Source organism: Miniopterus schreibersii (genome assembly GCF_964146895.1).
Source record: "Miniopterus schreibersii genome assembly, chromosome: 1".
Taxonomy (NCBI): domain Eukaryota; kingdom Metazoa; phylum Chordata; class Mammalia; order Chiroptera; family Miniopteridae; genus Miniopterus; species Miniopterus schreibersii.
The window spans coordinates 29,538,347-29,557,755 of NC_138101.1; the positions used below are offsets into that span (position 1 = coordinate 29,538,347).

General features: G+C 41.8%; 1 protein-coding gene across 14 annotated transcripts in view; it reads left to right on the forward strand.

Moving 5' to 3' along the window:
- Positions 1 to 16,016, forward strand: part of KIT (KIT proto-oncogene, receptor tyrosine kinase) — a gene marked incomplete at its 5' end in the record, with an annotated part of 77,656 nt that extends 61,640 nt beyond the window's left edge. For 3 of the 14 annotated variants that reach the window (XM_081148155.1, XM_081148154.1, XM_081148159.1), the window contains 13 exons: positions 920 to 1,101; positions 2,265 to 2,371; positions 2,468 to 2,594; positions 3,086 to 3,190; positions 3,282 to 3,392; positions 4,524 to 4,674; positions 6,502 to 6,593; positions 7,110 to 7,237; positions 8,277 to 8,399; positions 11,871 to 11,982; positions 12,098 to 12,197; positions 12,527 to 12,632; positions 13,744 to 16,016. In XM_081148155.1, coding sequence (XP_081004281.1) covers positions 920 to 1,101; positions 2,265 to 2,371; positions 2,468 to 2,594; positions 3,086 to 3,190; positions 3,282 to 3,392; positions 4,524 to 4,674; positions 6,502 to 6,593; positions 7,110 to 7,237; positions 8,277 to 8,399; positions 11,871 to 11,982; positions 12,098 to 12,197; positions 12,527 to 12,632; positions 13,744 to 13,872 — 1,573 coding nt within the window. In that variant the 3' untranslated portion in view covers positions 13,873 to 16,016. Of the gene's footprint in view, positions 1 to 919; positions 1,114 to 2,264; positions 2,372 to 2,467; positions 2,595 to 3,085; positions 3,191 to 3,281; positions 3,393 to 4,523; positions 4,675 to 6,501; positions 6,594 to 7,106; positions 7,238 to 8,276; positions 8,400 to 11,870; positions 11,983 to 12,097; positions 12,198 to 12,526; positions 12,633 to 13,743 lie in introns of all 14 variants that reach the window. The other 11 variants (XM_081148160.1, XM_081148163.1, XM_081148153.1 and 8 more) reach the window with 6 other exon arrangements.
- Between the last annotated feature and the right edge of the window lie 3,393 nt (positions 16,017 to 19,409).

A 19,409-nucleotide genomic window follows, 5' to 3' on the forward strand; every position in this document is an offset into this window, starting at 1 on the left:
TTTCACTGAATAGACCTTTTTATTACAAGTGGGAAGAGGTTACATAGGATTGTGGTTTTCAGCTGAATTTGAGTGGAATATTTTCTTGGGGGAATAATAGGGCTGGTTCAAGACCCCTGGAAAGTCTGCCCACAGCAGAAGCAGCCCCAGTAATTACAGCAAATGCTCATTGGGCGCCAGCTGTGTGCTGGGTACGGGTCTAGCGAACAAGACACCCGTGTCCCAGCTTTGTGAGCTCTTGCTCTAATGGGTGGAGATGAACAAAGGATGAAAAAACTAACATAGGCAGATGGTAAGTGCTGAGGGGGAAAATAAGGCAAGGCATGTGGGGGCGGGGTGGGGAGGGGTCATTTAAACAGAGTCCTCAGGGTCTGGCTCCACATTCGCCACCTGGAGTGCAGCCTGGCGGGACCACCTGTACCTCCCTGCATAGACCCTCCAGTCATGGGGTCCTCCCTGCAGGAGCTTTGGGGGTTACCTGTGGTCATCCTATTTGAGGCAGTGCTTTCTTCCCCCATGCTTTTCCTTTTCAACCCTGCATACACCATTTTACTATAGTTTATTTAAGGATATTTAAGTCATTTCTGTTTTAACTCTCCAAGTTGGGTCTTATCATCCCATTTTACAGCTGCAGGAACTGAGTCTTGTAGATTTTGAAGTTGCTTGTCAGAAGGCAACGGAAGAGGCATTTGGGTCAGGACTCCAACCTGCCCCTCACTCCATAGTCTCCCCCCGACTTCTCTCCCACGGGCTTTCCTCACTCCCTGAGCCACGGGAGTGCTCATTCGTTGCAGACACTCCTGGTTGTAAAAGGAAATTTCCAATTATGAACCCTAACTTAGAAAAGAATGCCAGACCCGGGGTGTTTGAGTGTGGATTTTCATGGAGTAAGTCCGGGCTGCTGTTTGTGTCCCCCCAGGTGTTCTGTTCCCGTTGGGTCGGTGAGTGTGCAGATTCAAAACTCCTCTGTGTCACCGTTTGGCAAGCTAGTGGTTCAGAGTTCCATCGGTGACAGTGCACTCAAGCTCAACGGCACGGTCGAGTGCAGGGCTTACAACGATGTGGGCAAGAGTTCTGCCTTTTTTAACTTTGCATTTAAAGGTAACAGCAAAGGTATATTTCTTTTTAATCCAATTTAAGGGGATGTTTAGGCTCTGCTACCATATGAATCATGATTTTAAGTCCATTCCATCATTGGCCATGTCATTTCTGGTAATATCTGCATTGCACTGTACTGTCGTCAAACTCACTGTTTCATTCTGTTCTAGTCTGTTAATAAAATGTATGTAGTAATTTTAACCATGTACTATATGTATTTTACACATGTGTGTCAACATGTATGTATGCACGTGTGTGTATATAATGCATTGTATATTTCCAATTGTTTTTATTAAAAATGGGTAGAGAGGGAAAATGGAGGGCTATATTTACCTTATATCCAAACAGAAACAGAAGTAGGGCAATTTAAAAATTTAAATTCCATTTAAAATCAGTTATTTTAACACATTGCCAGATACTATATCAGAAAGTTAATGCTGCCTTTTATGAAGTCATGTTAGTGAGCTGTTTCTTTAACATCTTTAAAATGTGATTCATGAGTGACTAGCTCTCCTAACAGAAGTTAAATGATCCTTGTGGACACATTGATGAATTGGTATGACATTAGAAGACAAAGAAACTGAGCACCTACATTCTTTGGGCACAGTTTTTGTTTTCCTGAGTTGGCAAAGATGGGTGCCAAAAATGTTGTATTTTCAGTTTTTGAGTAATGAGGGGAAGAATTCTTACATTGCTCTTCATCATAGATTTTTTTCAGACAGGGCAATAAAAAGAACACTTTAAAAATGTTTTTCTCAGTTGTGGAAGATTTCTGCTCAATGTAGAAAATTTGGAAAATGCAGTAAAGCATAAAGAAGAAAATAGAAATCACACATAAAGGAAATTTCTTAAAAGTTGTCAAAGGAGGAAATTTGGTTGAAGTACAAAGTTCATTCAGATGTTGCTTTTCATTGACCAGTGGCATAAAATTTTTGTGCTGTAGAAACCTTAAGCTCTCTTCCACAGTCTCTGGTTCAAAGTTGTTTAAAAAGATTCCTTCAAATAACAAGAGTAAGATACTAACCAAGGCGAGCAGCTGAGAGGTGCATGGCTTTGAATTCTGCCATGGGCTGGGAGGTGGGAGGTGGGTGGTTTGGGGTACATGGTTGTGGTGAAGACCCAGTTGTGCTGAGAGGTTATGATTCCATGTTCCTCTTTCATTTTAGAAGAAATCCATTCCCACACCCTGTTTACACCTTTGCTGATCGGTTTTGTGATTGCCGCCGGCCTGATGTGCATTATCGTGATGATTCTTACCTACAAATACTTACAGGTAACCATTTATCTGCTCTCCGCCTTGAGCACTCTAATGATGGAAACCTTGATCATTAAAAGATTAATATATCTTTTCCATTCTCCTGCCCACCAGAAACCCATGTATGAAGTGCAGTGGAAGGTTGTTGAGGAGATAAATGGAAACAATTATGTTTACATAGACCCAACGCAACTTCCTTATGATCACAAATGGGAGTTTCCCAGAAACAGGCTGAGTTTTGGTCAGTATGAAACAGGGGGCTTTCCAAGGAACCTTTTTGTGTATACATAACAATGACTTTAGGGAACCCCAGTGGCTTCCTGTATTTTATTCCACCTGCAACAATAAGTATTTTCTGTGAAATGTCACCATCTTTGATAGTTTTGGCATAAAGCACATTAGAGGGAAATGTATCTAGACAAATGTTGTCCTTAATTCCTTTGTTGATGTTAAAATTACACAAATGGGCCCTGCCGGCATGGCTCAGTGGTTGAGCATTGACCCATGAACCAAGAGGTCACCGGCTCAGTTTCCAGGCAGGGCACATGCTCGGTTGCAGGGTTGATCCCCAACTGATCAATGTTTGTCCCTTCTATCGATGTTTGTATCACTCTATCCCTCTCCCTTCCTCTGTCTCTAAAATCAATAAAAACATTAAAAATAAATAAATAAAATGACACAAATGGTCCTTTGGTCCCACTACCACCACTTACTGTGTCGTCCTTCCTGCAGGGAAAACCTTGGGGGCTGGCGCCTTCGGGAAAGTTGTCGAGGCCACAGCTTACGGCTTAATTAAGTCGGATGCAGCCATGACTGTTGCTGTGAAGATGCTCAAACGTAAGTTTCTTTGGGATACTGCACGTGCTCAGCATTGGTTTGCCAAAGACAATTTTTTTTTTTTGCTAAAATAAAATGTTTCTCACTTTAGCGAGCGCCCATTTAACCGAACGAGAAGCCCTAATGTCCGAACTCAAAGTCTTGAGTTACCTCGGTAACCACATGAATATTGTGAATCTTCTCGGAGCCTGCACCATTGGAGGTAAGGCCATCGCCAGCTGGCCTTTGATTATCTGTCCAATGATCAGAATGGGGAACTTTTGATATGCTTTTGACAGTGCTTGATTATAAATTCCTTACAAGATTTTTACCCAGATTATTACTTCTCGCTAAATCCTCTGCTCCTAATTATTGTTCTGAAGAATGTATATTTTAGTTTTATCATCATGGGATGGGAAAGCCCAGGATATACCTTAGTTACTGTTCTGTGTGTCTCATCAATAACATTGACCTCGTGAACATCTCGAGAATGTCTCATCTCATCCAGAAAGCTTTTCTTTTTATCTTGCACGATTTCCATTTTGCTGGATCCTATTTGGTTGCTAAAGGGTTAATATTCATTTCCATACCCTAATTAAAAATAGGCCTTTAAGCCTACCAGCTCTCAAATATACACCAAATGAGGCAAACAGTTCACTTTTGTTAAAAATAAAATTTCCAATTCTGAAGCATCAGTTGAGCCTCCCATCACAGGTTTCATTTTGGTCGAAAGGAACAAAGCCGTGTGAAAGGAACTGTTGAGAGCTCCACGGTCAAGTTGACAACTTTATATAATCTCTTAAAACAGTCCCCATAAACGTTGCTTCACCACATCATGAATAGTTCATGAGACATTTCTGCCCAAGTTAATTAGTTGCCTGTTAACTTCATAGCTACAGTTTGAGGCATTCACAACACCAAGAAAGTGTTCAACTTAGTAGTGCTCAGAACACAGACTCAGCCGGCTTTTCCGCGTGGTTGGTTTCCCTATTTTGCGGCAGTGTGTGCCATCATTTCCATACGAATGTTATCAGGAGGGTGTGAGCCCCACTGTATGTAAGCAGCAGTGAATCCAAGGGTTCTTCTAGGAAGTCTGATAACAACATAACCAGAAGTCACACGGGGCCCCCTAACCACTCACAAATTTAGGTAAAAGGGGGCTCACTTGTTTAGTTTTATCCACATGACGCTGCGTTTTGATAGGCAGTGTTTACAGCTAGGATTGTGTTACTGCTCAGTAGGCTTATCCATTGAAACGGATTGTTGCTGGCCTGGATCACCTATGGGTATTTATGGGAGGCAGGGTTTGTTTATAGATGCCAACTCTTTCTACCCTTCTCTTGTATGCTTGTAGGGCCCACCCTGGTCATTACAGAATATTGTTGCTATGGTGATCTTTTGAATTTTTTGAGGAGAAAACGCGATTCATTTATTTGCTCAAAGCAGGAAGATCAGGCAGAAGCCGCCCTTTATAAGAACCTTCTGCATTCAAAGGAGTCTTCGTGGTAAGGCTGATTTACATAAACAGTCAGCTGTTGACAGGCAGTTCTGGGGTCATGAGGGTTTGCAATCAAGGCTGATTCTTTTAAAAAAATGAACTGAGATACTTTGAGGTGCAAAATCAGATTATTAAATCATTTAAATGTGATTAACAGTTTACAGAGTTCAAATTGTGTTTTAAAGATTCAGGTAGTGTGAAACGTCGATTTTTGCCAATGTATTTTTTTAATGCATCCTTAGTTTTCCCTAAGCGTTTGTTCTGTTCAACTGCATGAACTCGATACCTGTTTCTCTTATCATGGCTCTGCTCCGGTGTGTCATTCCATTTATCCTATGGAGCTTGGTACTGTGTGCATCTTTACAATGAGACACTGTTTACGGGAAAATCTGCAAGCTTGTCAAGTTGTCACAGTAAATTCCTTTAAAACCTTTAACAGAACGTCAGAGAGCTGTGAACATAACTGCATGTCGGTTTCTCGCCATCTACCTCTAAATTATTTCTATATACCTTACCCTTTTTAAAAAACTCATTATGCTATAAAAAGGCACATTTAAAGAAATTCTGTACCTTATTTTCATCTCTTTCATCACTGATAGCATTCTGAATTTAAATGATGTGTAAAGAGCTTCAAGTTCCTTTAAAGAGAATTAGTGCGGTTTACAAGCAGAATAGAAAACCTCTCTGCCATGCCTGCCTCTTTTCCCCAACCGTTATTAAGATCTGCCGCTAAAGCAGGCTTCCTAGATTCTCTCAGCCCCACAGAAATCATACTTCTTATGCCCAACCCCTTATTCTTTATATTTCTGCAGTTGTGTGGTGGGTTTCTCCCCTGCATTTTGAGATGGCAAGTTGTCTCCTAACCTCTTAACTCCAGGCCCTTACGGAGACCACAGTAAATGTTATTGATGGGCGGTCACCTCTTAAAGCCCTTTTCTGTACCTCTGGCTAACATTTTAAATCCCAGGTGAAGCTTTAAATTTTTTCTAATCCTGTAAACTTGAGTACTGTCAATTGGTAGTAAAACACAATGCCAAACACTTTCTGTTCGTTCCTCCAGAGCATGTGCTCTTTATAGGAATAAATGAGCTAATTTGCCTTATTTCTAAAGCCTTGGTCCCATATATGGTTTTTAACTTTTGGAAATAATGGCCTAAATTGTTCAGTCCTGTGTGGTGTTCTTTGTGCTTTGGGATCCCATATGGGACTGGAACCATCCGCACACTCTGAAGGAGATAGTTGTCATGGTGTTTCTATGCTAATCACAAGCAGGAAGTACTAGAAATCTTGAAGACTCTCCAGCCAAATGTTGCAGATTCAAGAGGTCCAGATGGTTCAGAAAATCATCCAAATTATTGGTGTTTATCTGAACCAAACTTGGTGTTTTTAAATCTTCTCCCATCAGTCGCTATATGTTAATGATCTCTGTCTTCTCCCCCATAATACATCTCATAAACTCTGGTTCTTTGTCTCTTTCATCTTGTCTCTTGGGGCTAATTTAGAGAGTTTGAAGTAATGTGGGATGATGCTTTTTGGCTCTGTTTCCCATTAAATCTCTGGTGTCAAGGGATGGGAAATTTCTAAACCGAGTACTGTCTATGATTGAACACAGAAAAAGCCATCTAATTCCTGGGGATTGGACCCTAATGTTGAATGTTAAAAATTCATCTCTTACTGAACAAGATTTTCTTCATTCAAACTTGGCAAAGTTTTCTTTGAATAAAATAAACCTATTATGTAAAAAGGGATGGGGAGATAGAACCTACCCCATCGGTGCTCCCCCCATTTCCCATTTTATTCAGTCATGATTTGATGGATGTTTTATCTCTCCCAGTAGTGATAGTACTAATGAGTACATGGACATGAAACCCGGAGTTTCCTATGTTGTACCAACTAAGGCAGACAAAAGGAGATCAGCGAGAATAGGTGGGTACCCTTCAAGAATGAAATCAACTTCATTTACAGAGGATTTCTCAGACCACTATGGAATATAACACCATTCCTGGTAGTGACAAGTCTCCTTTACTGTAGGGTCCAATGGCAATGCCAGTAGTGGCCAATGGCATTTAAGGGTTGCAAGGGGGTGTTTAGGGTCAGAGCATGGGTTATTATATCTGAGCATCTTATTGCATCTATGAAAATATATGCATATAAATACGTATTTTGGAGATTGGGATATATCAGATGTATATTTTGCATATCAAAATATGAGATTTTTGTATTCATCCCCCATTCTTCTCCCCTAATGATTTTGTAACATAGCCCAGAATTGTGAATATTACTTTGTGAATCAGCAGCTACCTGTTCTCAACACTGGGGAGGTCATTGACCTGCAAGTTCATATCCATTCATTCGTTCATTACCTTTGGTGTGATTGTTGTCACTGTCTCATGTTTCCTCGCCTTTAAGGTTTAATTGCTAAGAAAATCCTTCTCTCAGCAGGCTCATACATAGAAAGAGATGTAACGCCTGCCATCATGGAAGATGATGAGTTGGCCCTGGACTTGGAAGACTTGCTGAGCTTTTCTTACCAGGTGGCGAAGGGCATGGCCTTCCTGGCCTCCAAGAATGTAAGTGGGAGTGATTTTCAGAAGTCTTTTTTTTTTCTTTTCTTTTTTTCCCCCAGAATGAAACATTTTAGAGCCATAGTTAGAATGCAGAGTGTCATTTTGAAGTGTGGTAACCAAAAGCAGAGGAAATTTAGTTTCTTCATGTTCCAACTGCTGTCTCTTTAGAAATTCCTGCTCTCATAAGCTTTAACGTGCAATTCTGTCTAAATGAACTTTCTATGAATTATTTTTATATGCAATGAATTCATTTAAACCTTTTGGCTTTTAGGATATAGAAGTTAATGTTAGAAAGTAGATAATTGTATCACTAAAAGGAAGGGGTACTGGGGGTACCTCATAGAGCTGCAAAGCTTGGGTTTTATTGAAGTTAGACTACTAATATTGCATGTCTGGTTTCTAAAGTGTTGGGGAAATAAGGTATCAGAGAGAATAATAAACATTGGGGGAAAGGATGGGTATGGGAAGAGAGTGATGGAGCCAAAACAGGAACATGCTCCCTGGAAGGGCGAGAGGAATTCCCTAGGAAGTGGGATGAGCAGAATAGGATAAGGTCACAGATCTGACTCTTATGTGTCATTGGTGACATCTCCAAACAATTACCAAACTCAAAGAGGATATAGGGTAGCTGAAATAAAGAGCCTCTTCCCTGTGTCCCTGGGAGATGTCAAGATGAAGTTGCATAGACATTTTAGAAACTCTGTATAAGGACATTCACAGAGAAGCATGCAAAATTGAGTTTTCAGTGTAAAAAATGTGATACGACTATTTAATGTATTTTCCTGTGAATGAAAGCAGTCCCAAGAAAGCGTTTATTCAAGTTGGTTTTGGAAAGTGATTATAGTAATTAAGATCCTAACGATGTGAAACACAAATTTTGAGCACCATTCAAGGCATAATTTAGATACTTATTTTTGGTGCACCGAATAGTTTAAATGTAAAGCAAAAGTATCCGATTTATACAACATAAGCAGCACTATAGTATTAAACATAGTTTTCACTTTTAAAAGTTTAAAATAAATTTCCCCCTCTCTCCTGATAGTGTATTCACAGAGACTTGGCAGCCAGAAATATCCTCCTTACTCACGGTCGAATCACAAAGATTTGCGATTTTGGTCTAGCCAGAGACATCAAGAACGATTCTAATTATGTGGTCAAAGGAAACGTGAGTACCCACTCTCTGCTTGACAGGCCAGTGAAGGATTTTAGTTTCAAGTTTTTCTAAGAATTGTTTCCTATGGTTTTCGTAATGCAAATCCTACCTTTGAGATATCATGCATTTTGCCGTCACATTAAGTGTACTTCAGCAAAATTTGCATGGTATGCTGAACAGTACAACCAACATTCTGATAATAGAATTCCTAATTCTAATTGTGTAATTATGGGGCATGTGAAGGAAACAGAAATAGCCTTAATTTCCATTATAGCCTGAGAATAGCAATGAACTCGATTTTGCTCTAGTGAAACAACTGTGGACCTGAAGGTCACAGCAGGAGAATTTTATTTTGAGATTGACATGCCATGTGAAAAAGATTAAAATCGAAGGTAATGTGCAGAATTTGGTTCAGAGAATGTTGGAGCTGACAATCAATAGAGAGCTTATTAAATAGGTTCATAAGTTATAATTGGTTTAGAGAACATAGTGATTTTATTTCAAAGTGCTTTATTTCATTGCTAGTTTTCATTGTATCATAAGCCCTTGGCATTAGAACGCAGTGTCTTCCCATTTTAAGAGCTGCAGTATATTTCAGTGATGTTTGTCTGAGATGACACAGGGTGGTAGAAGCTGAAACCAGAGTCCATGATTTCCAGAGCAGCATCCTGTGAGTAGGGAAGGCATGTAGCCCTGTATCTATATTCTTTTACATTTTTCTAGGCCCATTTCTGTAGTTCAGATCCGTTCCTGGAGGTAGCTATACGTGTCCCTTATGATGAGGAAACATTTTCTCCTTCATCACTATGGCATCTCTGTGGATTGGCTATATCTGATTTGGGTTTGTAGAAACAGTGCCAGGTTTACCTCCTGATCAAAGCCTGTATATTTAAAAAAAAATTATTGATTGATTTTAGAGAAAGAGGAAGGGGGAGAGAGAGAGAGAGAGACATCGATTTGTTGTTCCACTTATGTATGATTCATTGGTTGCTCTTGTATGTGCCCTGGCTGGGGACAAACCATAACCTTGGGGTATTGGGATGATGCTCTAACCAACTGAGCTATAAGGCCAGGACCAAAGAATGCATTTCTAATCAATCTCCTTGCATCATTAGAATTGTTAATAGAAGCAAGTTCTCCCCACCCTGGTGCGCTGCAGGAAGGAAGGCTGTAAGGTGGCTCTTTATCTAGGCCTCTGAATAGTGACAAAAGGAGGAAAGGAAGACGGTAGTGGCTTCTGGACCCGGTCTCTCTGAGTTCGAATCTGGCTCCATCATTTAGTGGCTATGAAATATTTGGCAAGAATTATCCAACACTTAGGAAAGTTGGTTTTTCTCCTCTTGGGAATAATACTGTCAGCTGCCTCATAAAGTTATAATGAGGATTAATTAAATTAATATATATAAAGTGCTGAGCATAGAGCCAGGCGCCTTGTGGCTAATACTTACATTACACTTATTATTCTGACTATTTTTCATAGCTGTCTCATTTGAAATATAAATAATCATGACAGTGGTGATGCTGCAGCGCCTTATTGCTTGTTCTTGGTTAGTGACTTTAGTTGGAATTCACAAGGGTGGGTTAGTTCCCACCAGCTTCCCTTTGTGGACTCCAGCTCAGGTCAGGTGAACTGACCAATCGCAAGTGTCACTTTCACCAGGCTACTGAGTAAGGAAAATTTATGGACAAGTTAAAAGCAAGGAAACTCACATAGCGTGTTACCACCCCAAAATTACATCGTAGTCATCTGAGATCTCCTTGTTGTGTGAGTTTCCCTGTAAGTCCTTCTATTTTTCATGGATTCTTAGTCATTTTTGTGCCAGGGTCCCTTTCTTAGACCGGCAAATCCTATGGGTCTTTTGTCAGAACAGTAGGATAAACAAGAAAAGCAGTTGAATTGAAATACAGTTATCAAAATATTAAAAAGTAAATTTGTGATGTGACAATACATGTGCTGTGTTACACAGAATAACATGTTCTAGCTGTGGGTCTAAAAACTGCTGTAATTTCAGATGAATGTAAACAGTGTACTATAAGATATCCGTGATTACTATCAGTAACAAAGTCATAGGTACTGCCCAGACTACTGTGCTTTATTGCCTTCATTCGTAATTTAAGGAAATAATACACTTCACTTAGAAGTTAGTGTAAACAAGAATATAATCTCTTCCCTTCCAAGTTCACAGGCACCTGAATTCAAGGTACCTGTAGATACCAGGTTAAGATCCCCTGTAGGAGCTTTAGCACAAAATCTCAGGGGCAAGGGGAATATTGGAAGAATTTTTTTTTCCCTATGGACTAAAATAACTTAAAGACTATAAAAATTTGTGGCCTTAGTGTCCAGTCCTAATTGGATTAAGAGCAGGATTGACTGAATTTTCTATGGTAGATTAAGATTCAGGAATCCAGAACGTCTTTAAGAGGAATAGTCACAGAAAGTTTGGCTCGGTTTTAGCAGAAAGGGTTCAGGATGTGAAATTCAGCTGTTGAATTTCAGCCCTGAATCTGCCACTCACCTCCTTGGAATAGTCATAATCATCATAAACCACTGCTATTTACTGAGTGCTCGCTTATGCTAGACCATTTCTCAGCTGTTAGTGAGTCAGGCAGGACCGTGCTAAGCATGCTGGCCCATATCACTGCACAAAACAACTCTTGAAATTTGAAATATTTGTTTTACAGAGGAAGATACAGAGGCTTAGTTACAGATATTTAAATGACTTGCCCAGTGCATTAGTTAGGGATAGTTTCTGTTGCATATTAAAGAAAACCCAAAAGAAAAGAAAAAGAAGTCTAGGAGTAGCAGTCCAGGCCTGTCAAGAGGCTCCATAAAGTATTCAGGGGCCAAATATTTCCCCTTTCCATTTTTTACTGTCCCTGGAGTAGCCCTAATCTTTATGGCCTAGGATGGCCACTACTAGCCAGACACACCGCATCCAGCAGGTAAGGTGGAGGAGAGGCCAGGAGGGAAGGGCACAAAGGCACATGCCAACTGTATTTTAAGGAGGTTTTCCTAAAGCTTCCATACAACACTTATAACTTATGGCCCAAACTGAGTCGCATGACTACACCTCACTGCAAAGGAGCTGGGAAGTGTAATCCTTGTTATGGGCGGCCGTGCTTCTACTAAGGGAACAGGGAAAACATAACCAGTGGTAACTAACAAGTCTTTGTCACTCAAGGCCAGTGGCTGAGTCAGGATTAGAACCCATGTCTGTCAGTCTCTGATGCCTGTGCTCTTAACCACCATGCTGTAGTGACTCAGTATCCCCATCTTGAAAGTAGGGATGGTGTACTTGTGAGCCACCTATTTCGGAGGTAGTTGGGTTCATCTGAAGTCATATAGATAAAAGGCTTTTGTGAGAGGGCAGTCAAGTTCTCACCCTCAGCTCTCGCAGGAGCATCGTCTATGGGAATATTTTCTACTCAGTTTTTTGGAATTTCTTAATTACCACTGCTGAATCTGTCGTGCTTCCATTACAGGCTCGGCTGCCTGTGAAGTGGATGGCACCTGAAAGCATTTTCAACTGTGTGTACACATTTGAAAGTGATGTTTGGTCCTATGGGATTTTTCTGTGGGAGCTGTTCTCTTTAGGTAAGATGATCCTTGCCAAAGGCACCTTCATAGGCTCAGAGCAGCTTCTTAAGGTTTTTATCAGTGTCCTGCTTTCTTATGATTAGCTCTGATTTGCAAACCGTTTGTGCCCCAGGCAGCAGCCCCTACCCTGGAATGCCGGTCGATTCTAAGTTCTACAAGATGATCAAGGAGGGTTTCCGAATGCTGAGTCCTGAGCATGCACCTGCTGAGATGTAAGGGCCACGACAAGATTATTTCCCCTTTTATTTTTCGTTTTAAAGACAGAAACCCAGATGTTGAGGGTTTTCAAGTAGACCAATTTGAAATGTCACTTGGTTCCTGTTTAGGGCACCCTGGTCAAATGTCATTTCTGTAGCTTAATTTTCACCATCTCTTGTCACCAAATACACAGAAAGTTTTGGCAGTGTTTCTTACATAGAGTACGCCATTCATTGTGTCCAGTTGCCTAGCCCTGGAATTATTTTTGAAATAATTGTATGGCATACACCTGAAGACAGGCGAAGGGCATTGAGGAGTGATGGGAAATGGCCCTCGTTTACAGGTATGACATCATGAAGACTTGCTGGGATGCTGATCCCCTCAAAAGGCCGACATTCAAGCAGATTGTTCAGCTGATTGAGAAGCAGATTTCAGACAGCAGCAACCATGTGAGTACACTCTGAGCATGCCTGTGATCTCCCTCCATTCTCAGGTGTGTCGTCCTTCTCAGGCTCTGGGGGCGAGGATGACTCTTCCCACCCTTTCTCTCCTTGGCTTAGGCTGTAAATTGGACTTTGGGTGGGAAAGTAAAGCAAAGGAAACAAGTACTTTCTGCCCAACACCCCTGCTCTGAGCCAGAGAAGGATATGAGATGAGGGGAAGAGAGAGTGGAGCGCTTTGCACTCAGAAGTGTGGAAGTAGAAGCTTCCATAAATAAGGATTTGCCAGGTCCCCCCCCAATGCTGGTCATGGAGTCTGCATGGGCTCTCTTTCATGTGCCAAGGCCATTCAGCCTTTGGAGGGTTGGGTGGTGTGAACTAGAATAAAAGCATAGAAAAACAGCTTGTTACCACAGTGGAATAACCTTCTGCTCAAACAAGCATGACCAGAAAATGGCAGCGAGCTGTCATGCCCACAAGCCATACAGAATGAAGAGTTTGAAGTTGGGAGATCTCTCCCAGTGATCTGGGGAGGGAGGAATTCAAAGCCCGAGTCTATTATTTCTTCTGCTTTTAAGTAAGGTATTGATCCTTACTTTGACTCAGATTTTTTACATTGCTTTTTTTCTGGATTGTGTGCTTGGAGCTATCTTGCCTTTTCTAAGTGTACACCACTGGTATTTTGGGGTTAAAGCTTGTTCTTCTGGGTGTCAAAGCGTATTTCAAATTAAACGGCATTTTCCACCCATGTGCTTGATTCTCAATGGAAGACCCATGGAAGGGCCACTGATTTCTCAGTAAATTATATCGGTTGTTGGGTTATAGTTAGCTGTCTAGATTTGTTAACCTTTTAAATAGGTTAGGTAGTGCCTGTTCTAGAAGTATCCCAGCAGAAAAGCACATTTTTTGCCATCCTTTCCTACATCATCAGGCCTTGGGGAAAAGGCGGGGTAAACAAACTGGCATTTCCTTTTGTCAATATGATTTGGTTTTGGGTTGCAAAGGTCTTTAAACTCTCTCTGTTTAAGAGTCTTCCTCAGTTCTTTGCGACTCTGATGCCCCTTCGTCACAGTGTTTGATGTGGGGATTAGTGTATTGACTGTGGACTTGTTTTCCTCAGATTTATTCCAACTTAGCCAACTGGAGCCCCAACCAAGAGAACATCGTGGTGGACCACTCGGTGCGGATCAACTCCGTGGGCAGCAGCACTTCGTCCACCCAGCCTCTGCTTGTCCACGAGGACGCCTGAAGTGGACCGCATGTCTGGGATCTCCCCAGCGCAGAGGTCCCCGTTCCTCTGGGTCCTATGACTGTTCTGTTCGACTTGCATCCTGCTCCCGGATAATGGACACCCCTCTGTAATCCCGTCTTTATGAGCACACTTTCATGGCCGGTGATTTTTGTCATCAGCCCCCATCCCCTTGCCAGGCCAGGGTTCAAACTGCATATACTCCCAATAGCACAGTAGCTCCCGGTAACAAAGACAGTTCTGAGTTGGAGAAAGGGCGGGTGGATGGCCTTGAGACACCTTGGGTCCTTTCTGAGCCTTGTCTCATTTCTGTTCGGAAAGGATGGTTGATAGCTTATTTGAATAAATGGCAGTAGTCACCTTCGGCGCTCATAACTGTCCGTAATGACATGATGGCTCCGCAAGATTAGAAGCTGGGACCTAAGCCCTTGATGTGGAAAGTAGAACATTATTGGGACAAAGGTCAGAAGTCGATGAATATCTGGGCTTAAGAAATCTACTATTTTGTGCTGGGAATGAGACGTAGGCCATGAAAACGCTCCCTGAGCCTGAATGAAGGCTTGCTGCTGAGCGTGAGCCTTTGTGCTACTGACCTGCTTTCTCAGCGGGCTTTGCCGTTAGGGAGCCGCGCTGGAGAGAGGCCTCCCCTTCCGCGTTTGTATATATTCATCCTGCAATTGTACATGTTCATATGCCTGAGGGAGGAAAACCCACAAGGTGTCATTTCTGGAGACAACTCTGGCTCAGTCAGGTCTGCTGTATGTAGGAATAGAGAGCCAGGCAAGTTTGACGGACACAGTGCTGTGGTTTTTGGTTTTTGTTTTTTTTTAAAGAATAAACGTAATTGTCAAGCACAATCTTAACAAAAATCTCCTTTTGTAGCCGATGAACTTGCTGTATAGATTCTCCAGAACAAGCCTATAGCTTCAGAATGGCATTGTGCTCAATAGATTCGATGCCATTTGAAAACGATTTACTGCATGACTCCAGTAGGAGTGAGAAAACAGTGCTGTCTTAGTTTGGATGCTTCTGTAGCAGGAAAGAAAATTTAGAAATTTAGATTCAGCCTCTTTGCAGACATGTCCTGGACGCCAGGCCAGTACCTATATACTGTATGTGTGCGCACGCACATGTGCTTGTAGACACATCTTTTGGGGGGTGTTCTTGCCCTGAGCCCAAGACGGTCCTTCAGTACCCAAGAACTCGCTTGGCTTTCGTCGTCCGTGCTGCTCTTCATTCCCTTCACCTGGCCGCCCCGAAAAGCTGACCAAAAGCTTGCATAGAGGCATATAGGAGGCCGAGCGCTTAAGTACCTATTTATGTCAGCCCACCGTCACTTAAGGCACTCCATTATTTATACTCAGCATACTGTACTTGTCCCTTAGATCTTCTTAATGCTACTCTCCCACTGAAACGTATTTAAATTTTACCCTTCAGGTTGTAGCCTGGATATTATTCTTAGAGTCTGCCTTTTTCATTGCTGCCCAGCTACAAGAGGTCCGTGTGGTACATGGCAGGGTTTGTGTGTTGTCTTGCAAGATTCCAGCTATGCTGCCTTCACGGTTTCCCCCGCCTAGGTCCCTTAGGTGTCATTTAGAGAACTGTGGCCATTTATCTGGAAGTAACCATTTGCACTGGAGTTCTACGCTCTCGCACCTTTCCAAAGGTAACAGGTTTTGGGGTTTTGTTGTCAACGTAAGAGATTGTCACTGTTTGCCATACTTTGAAAATTTCCTTTGCATTTCTGTTGACTTTGATTAGAGTAAGAAAAGTGGTTGTTAACTGTAGATGTCTAGGTACTTCAGGGGCACTTCACTGAGAGTTTTGTCTTGGATATTCTTGAAAGTTTATATTTTTATAATTTTTTGTTTTTACATCAGGTATTTCTTTGCAGTGGCTTAATGTTTGAAATTATTTTGTGGCTTTTTTTGTAAATATTGAAATGTAGCAATAATGTCTTTTGAATATCCCCAAGCCCGTGAGTCCTTGAAAATATTTTTTATATATACAGTAACTTTATGTGTAAATATGGAAGCAGTGCAGGTTTAAAGGATGTTGGTGTTCCATGTGTTTTTTTCCTGATATGTTGTCCAATTGTTGACAGTTCTGAAGAATTCTAATAAAAATGTAAATATATAAATCAAGTGAATCTTTTTTTATTATGTCAAGCTGAAATTAAAGTGGTAAGGTACACTCACCTTGATATTAGGAAGGTTTGTGGCTACTGTGCACAAGATCCATGCTAGACTCGGATCACTAGCGTTCACAGACTTGAAAATTCAACAGACAGTTACTAAGAATTTGGTACATGCTATGTTTTCTTATCTTATTCTTAAAATTTGTGGTCTCCATTTACATTGAAAAATAAATACAGAAAACATTTGGAGAATTCTGCACATTACTATGATTGACTCGTGAATGACCATTTTTGTGGGCAAAATAATGGTGAAATATCAGTTTTATGTGATTCTATCTCTCATAACCACGTTTCCTCCTAAAAGAGACTAACAAGTAACACTAACAGTAAAGTAATCTGCAAGGTTGACATGAGGAGTCTCCCAAGAGGGTGGTTTGTGTTCTTGTTGGCCTGGGTTTTGAAGAAAGGTCAGTTCATCTTGAGATGCTCCTGCTCCACCTCTCAGTCCTGAGTTAAGTTCTGTCACTCGTTTGCAGGGAGGTGCTCGTGCTTGTTGGTTCAGTGCTGTCTTAGAGCTGGAGCATCCCTGATGATCAGGAGGTACTGTCCAGGCCAGCGGGTCCTGCATAGAGCCGGTGAACCCTTCCAGCTTGAAACAGAACCATCCTGAGCCACGTAATCCTATTAAGAATATGTTGGGCACACCGAACACCGTCAGTCTCAGTTTCCTTTATTGACGTGGCATCTACCCCTGCAGAAGTGTCTCCTGAAGGGAAAGGGAAGGATGAAAGGTGACCTGTAATGAAGAGGAATCATTTCAAGGGAGGGAATTGTATGGGCAGGAACATGTCAGTAATTCCTGAAAAACTGACCCACAGTTCAGTCAGGTGGTTTTCATTATTTTAGACAGGAATGAATGCTAATTGACCCCAAAACCAGTCATTTCTGAATGTCTTCAATGTCATTTGGACTTCATGTGTGTGAAATATTGAGTTAAAAGCAATCAACAGCCCCTGTATTACTAGTCTATAGCTATGTCCCTCCCTCCCTGGCCCAGCTTTTAACAGCAAAGTGTAGTATCGAGTGCTTAGTATCTCAGCTAAAAGTGGCTTCAGATCTTTTTGCCAGCCCTGTCCCTACCACTTGTTGCTGTGTGATGCTGGGCAGATTAGCTCTTGAAGTCTTAGTTCTCATAATAGCAGTATCTACTTTGATGTACTAATGTGAAGCTGTTAAGGCTGCCTTGTTGGTACACTTAATACATAGATAGTGCTCAAAAATGCTAACTTCTGTCATAGCTAATTAGTCTTATTAGGAAGGAAGTAGATGCTTCTGTTCCAGCATAGCTCAGTTTGTTACCCTATAAAGAATTATCCAGTCGCCCTGCCCGTGTGGCTCAGTTGGGTGGAGCGTCATCCTGTATATTGGAAGGTTGTGAGTTCAGTTCCTGGTCAGGACACATTCCTAGGTTGTGGGTCTCCCTTCCCCTCTCTAAAACCAAAATGCATATTCTCCGGTGAGGACTTTTTTTTTTTTTAAAGAATTACGCACTTGAAAATTTGTTTGTTTTTTTCTCTTAAGTGCAAACAATATTGTACTAGTTTGCCATGAAACTTGACTCTCTTATACAGAGTCTATCTTATTAAAATATCAACATTTAGCTAGGAACTTAGGGCTCTGTATTCTGATCCCAGCCTTCTTTCTGGGCTCTTTTCTGCTCTTCTGATTCCCTCCTTGGGCTTCACAGTGTCTGTTCTCTCTCAACAGCCCCCACCTTTCTAGACCACTGGAAGTTGCCTGAGTTGTCATGCACTCCGAACTTCTTACTGCTCTTACAATCTGTTCTGCCTTGTACTGTACTTATTTGGGTTTTAGTCTTTTCCCCACCCCACTATATCCAGACTTAAAAATCAATCATCACCTATATGTCCTAAGAGTCATTCGTTTATTACTTGTTAAAATATTTAATTAACCAGAAACTCGGAGGTTAAATTGCTCCGAGGTTATAAGAGGTTAAAACTTGCTCAAGTTCGCTTGGTAATACATGGAGTCAGAATCTGAATCCAGATCTGTACTTCAGTGATGGCAAATATCTGGTCTCCCCATGCTGGCATCTCCACCCCTTTGTCCATGCAGACATCGCTCATCTCCCAGAGCACTCTGCCCATGGGCCCAAGATGCCATAGAGGTCTAAACCTCCAGGAAGCCCAGGCAAATCAACGGGAGTTAGTCTAAGAACAAACTTACCTGCCACCTTAAAGTGATTGCCACATTTCAATTTTCTTGAGGCACAGGTGTTCATCTCAGACGCTCCTCAGTGCTTCACGCGTGGTTAATTAATACACTTGGAATGAATAATTAAACATTCCATCAGTATGGAGTAAGGGAAAGCCATCTGGGAGGAAATGGGTCCAGAAAAGACAGGAAATAGAAAAGCACAGCTTTCCCCCCGGGTGGGACCTAGAAAGGCAGCTTTACTGCACAGAAGGGCTGAGGCTTCGGGGACAGGGAAAGGGGAACTAGGAAAGTTCTTTGGGCAGCGCGACCGTGACTGCACAGCTGCTTTGTGGAAGGAGAAGTAAAGGGGGACCTGGGCGCGTGGGGAAGGGCGGAGAGGAAGGGAAAGTAGCAGAAGTGCTCTTCCTTTTTCAGAAGGTGGGGAAGGCGTTGAAGGTACCAAGGAGAAGTCCCCGGGCTAGAAGTGCAGAAGCTGAAGACTAAGGAGGCCTCCCCTACCCCGGGCTGGACCCTGGGAGAGGGGCGTCAGGCCAGCGTCTCCATGGGGAAAGGCCCCCAGGAGAGGTCTTGGGACCAACTGGGCAGCCTTCCTTCGAGTTAATTTTTGTAAAGGAGAGGATGTCATTGTGTTAGGCCTGCCGGTGGTTTTCTGGTAATCTATGGCGTTCTTTGGCTTATAGATCTCTGCCTTCTTCCCATGGTGCTCTTCCTCAGTGTGTGTATCTATGTCCAAATTCTCTCTTTTTATGTAAGAACACCTGTCATATTGGATTAGAAGCCCACTCTATTCCAGTATGACATCTTTAATTACGTCTGCAATGACCTTATTTCCAAAAAAGTCACAGTTATGACTTCATCATACAAATTTGGTGGGACAACAACCCAAAATAGAAAAATCTCAAAACCCTCGGCCCTGTAGCAGGTGACCTGCTGTCTTTCATCAATACTGGGAAATTCTCAGCTCTTTTTAAGTTGTGTCTGCCCATCCTGCTTCTCTTCTCCTGGGATTCCAGTTGAGTGTATCTTAGAGCATCTCATTCCATCATCCATGTATCTTAACCTACCTTTCATATTTTTGTTCTTTTTTTGTCTTTCTACATTGTATGCAAGGTAATCCCCCTTCAGCTCTTGTCCATGAGGAATACTTTTAACATGTTTATTG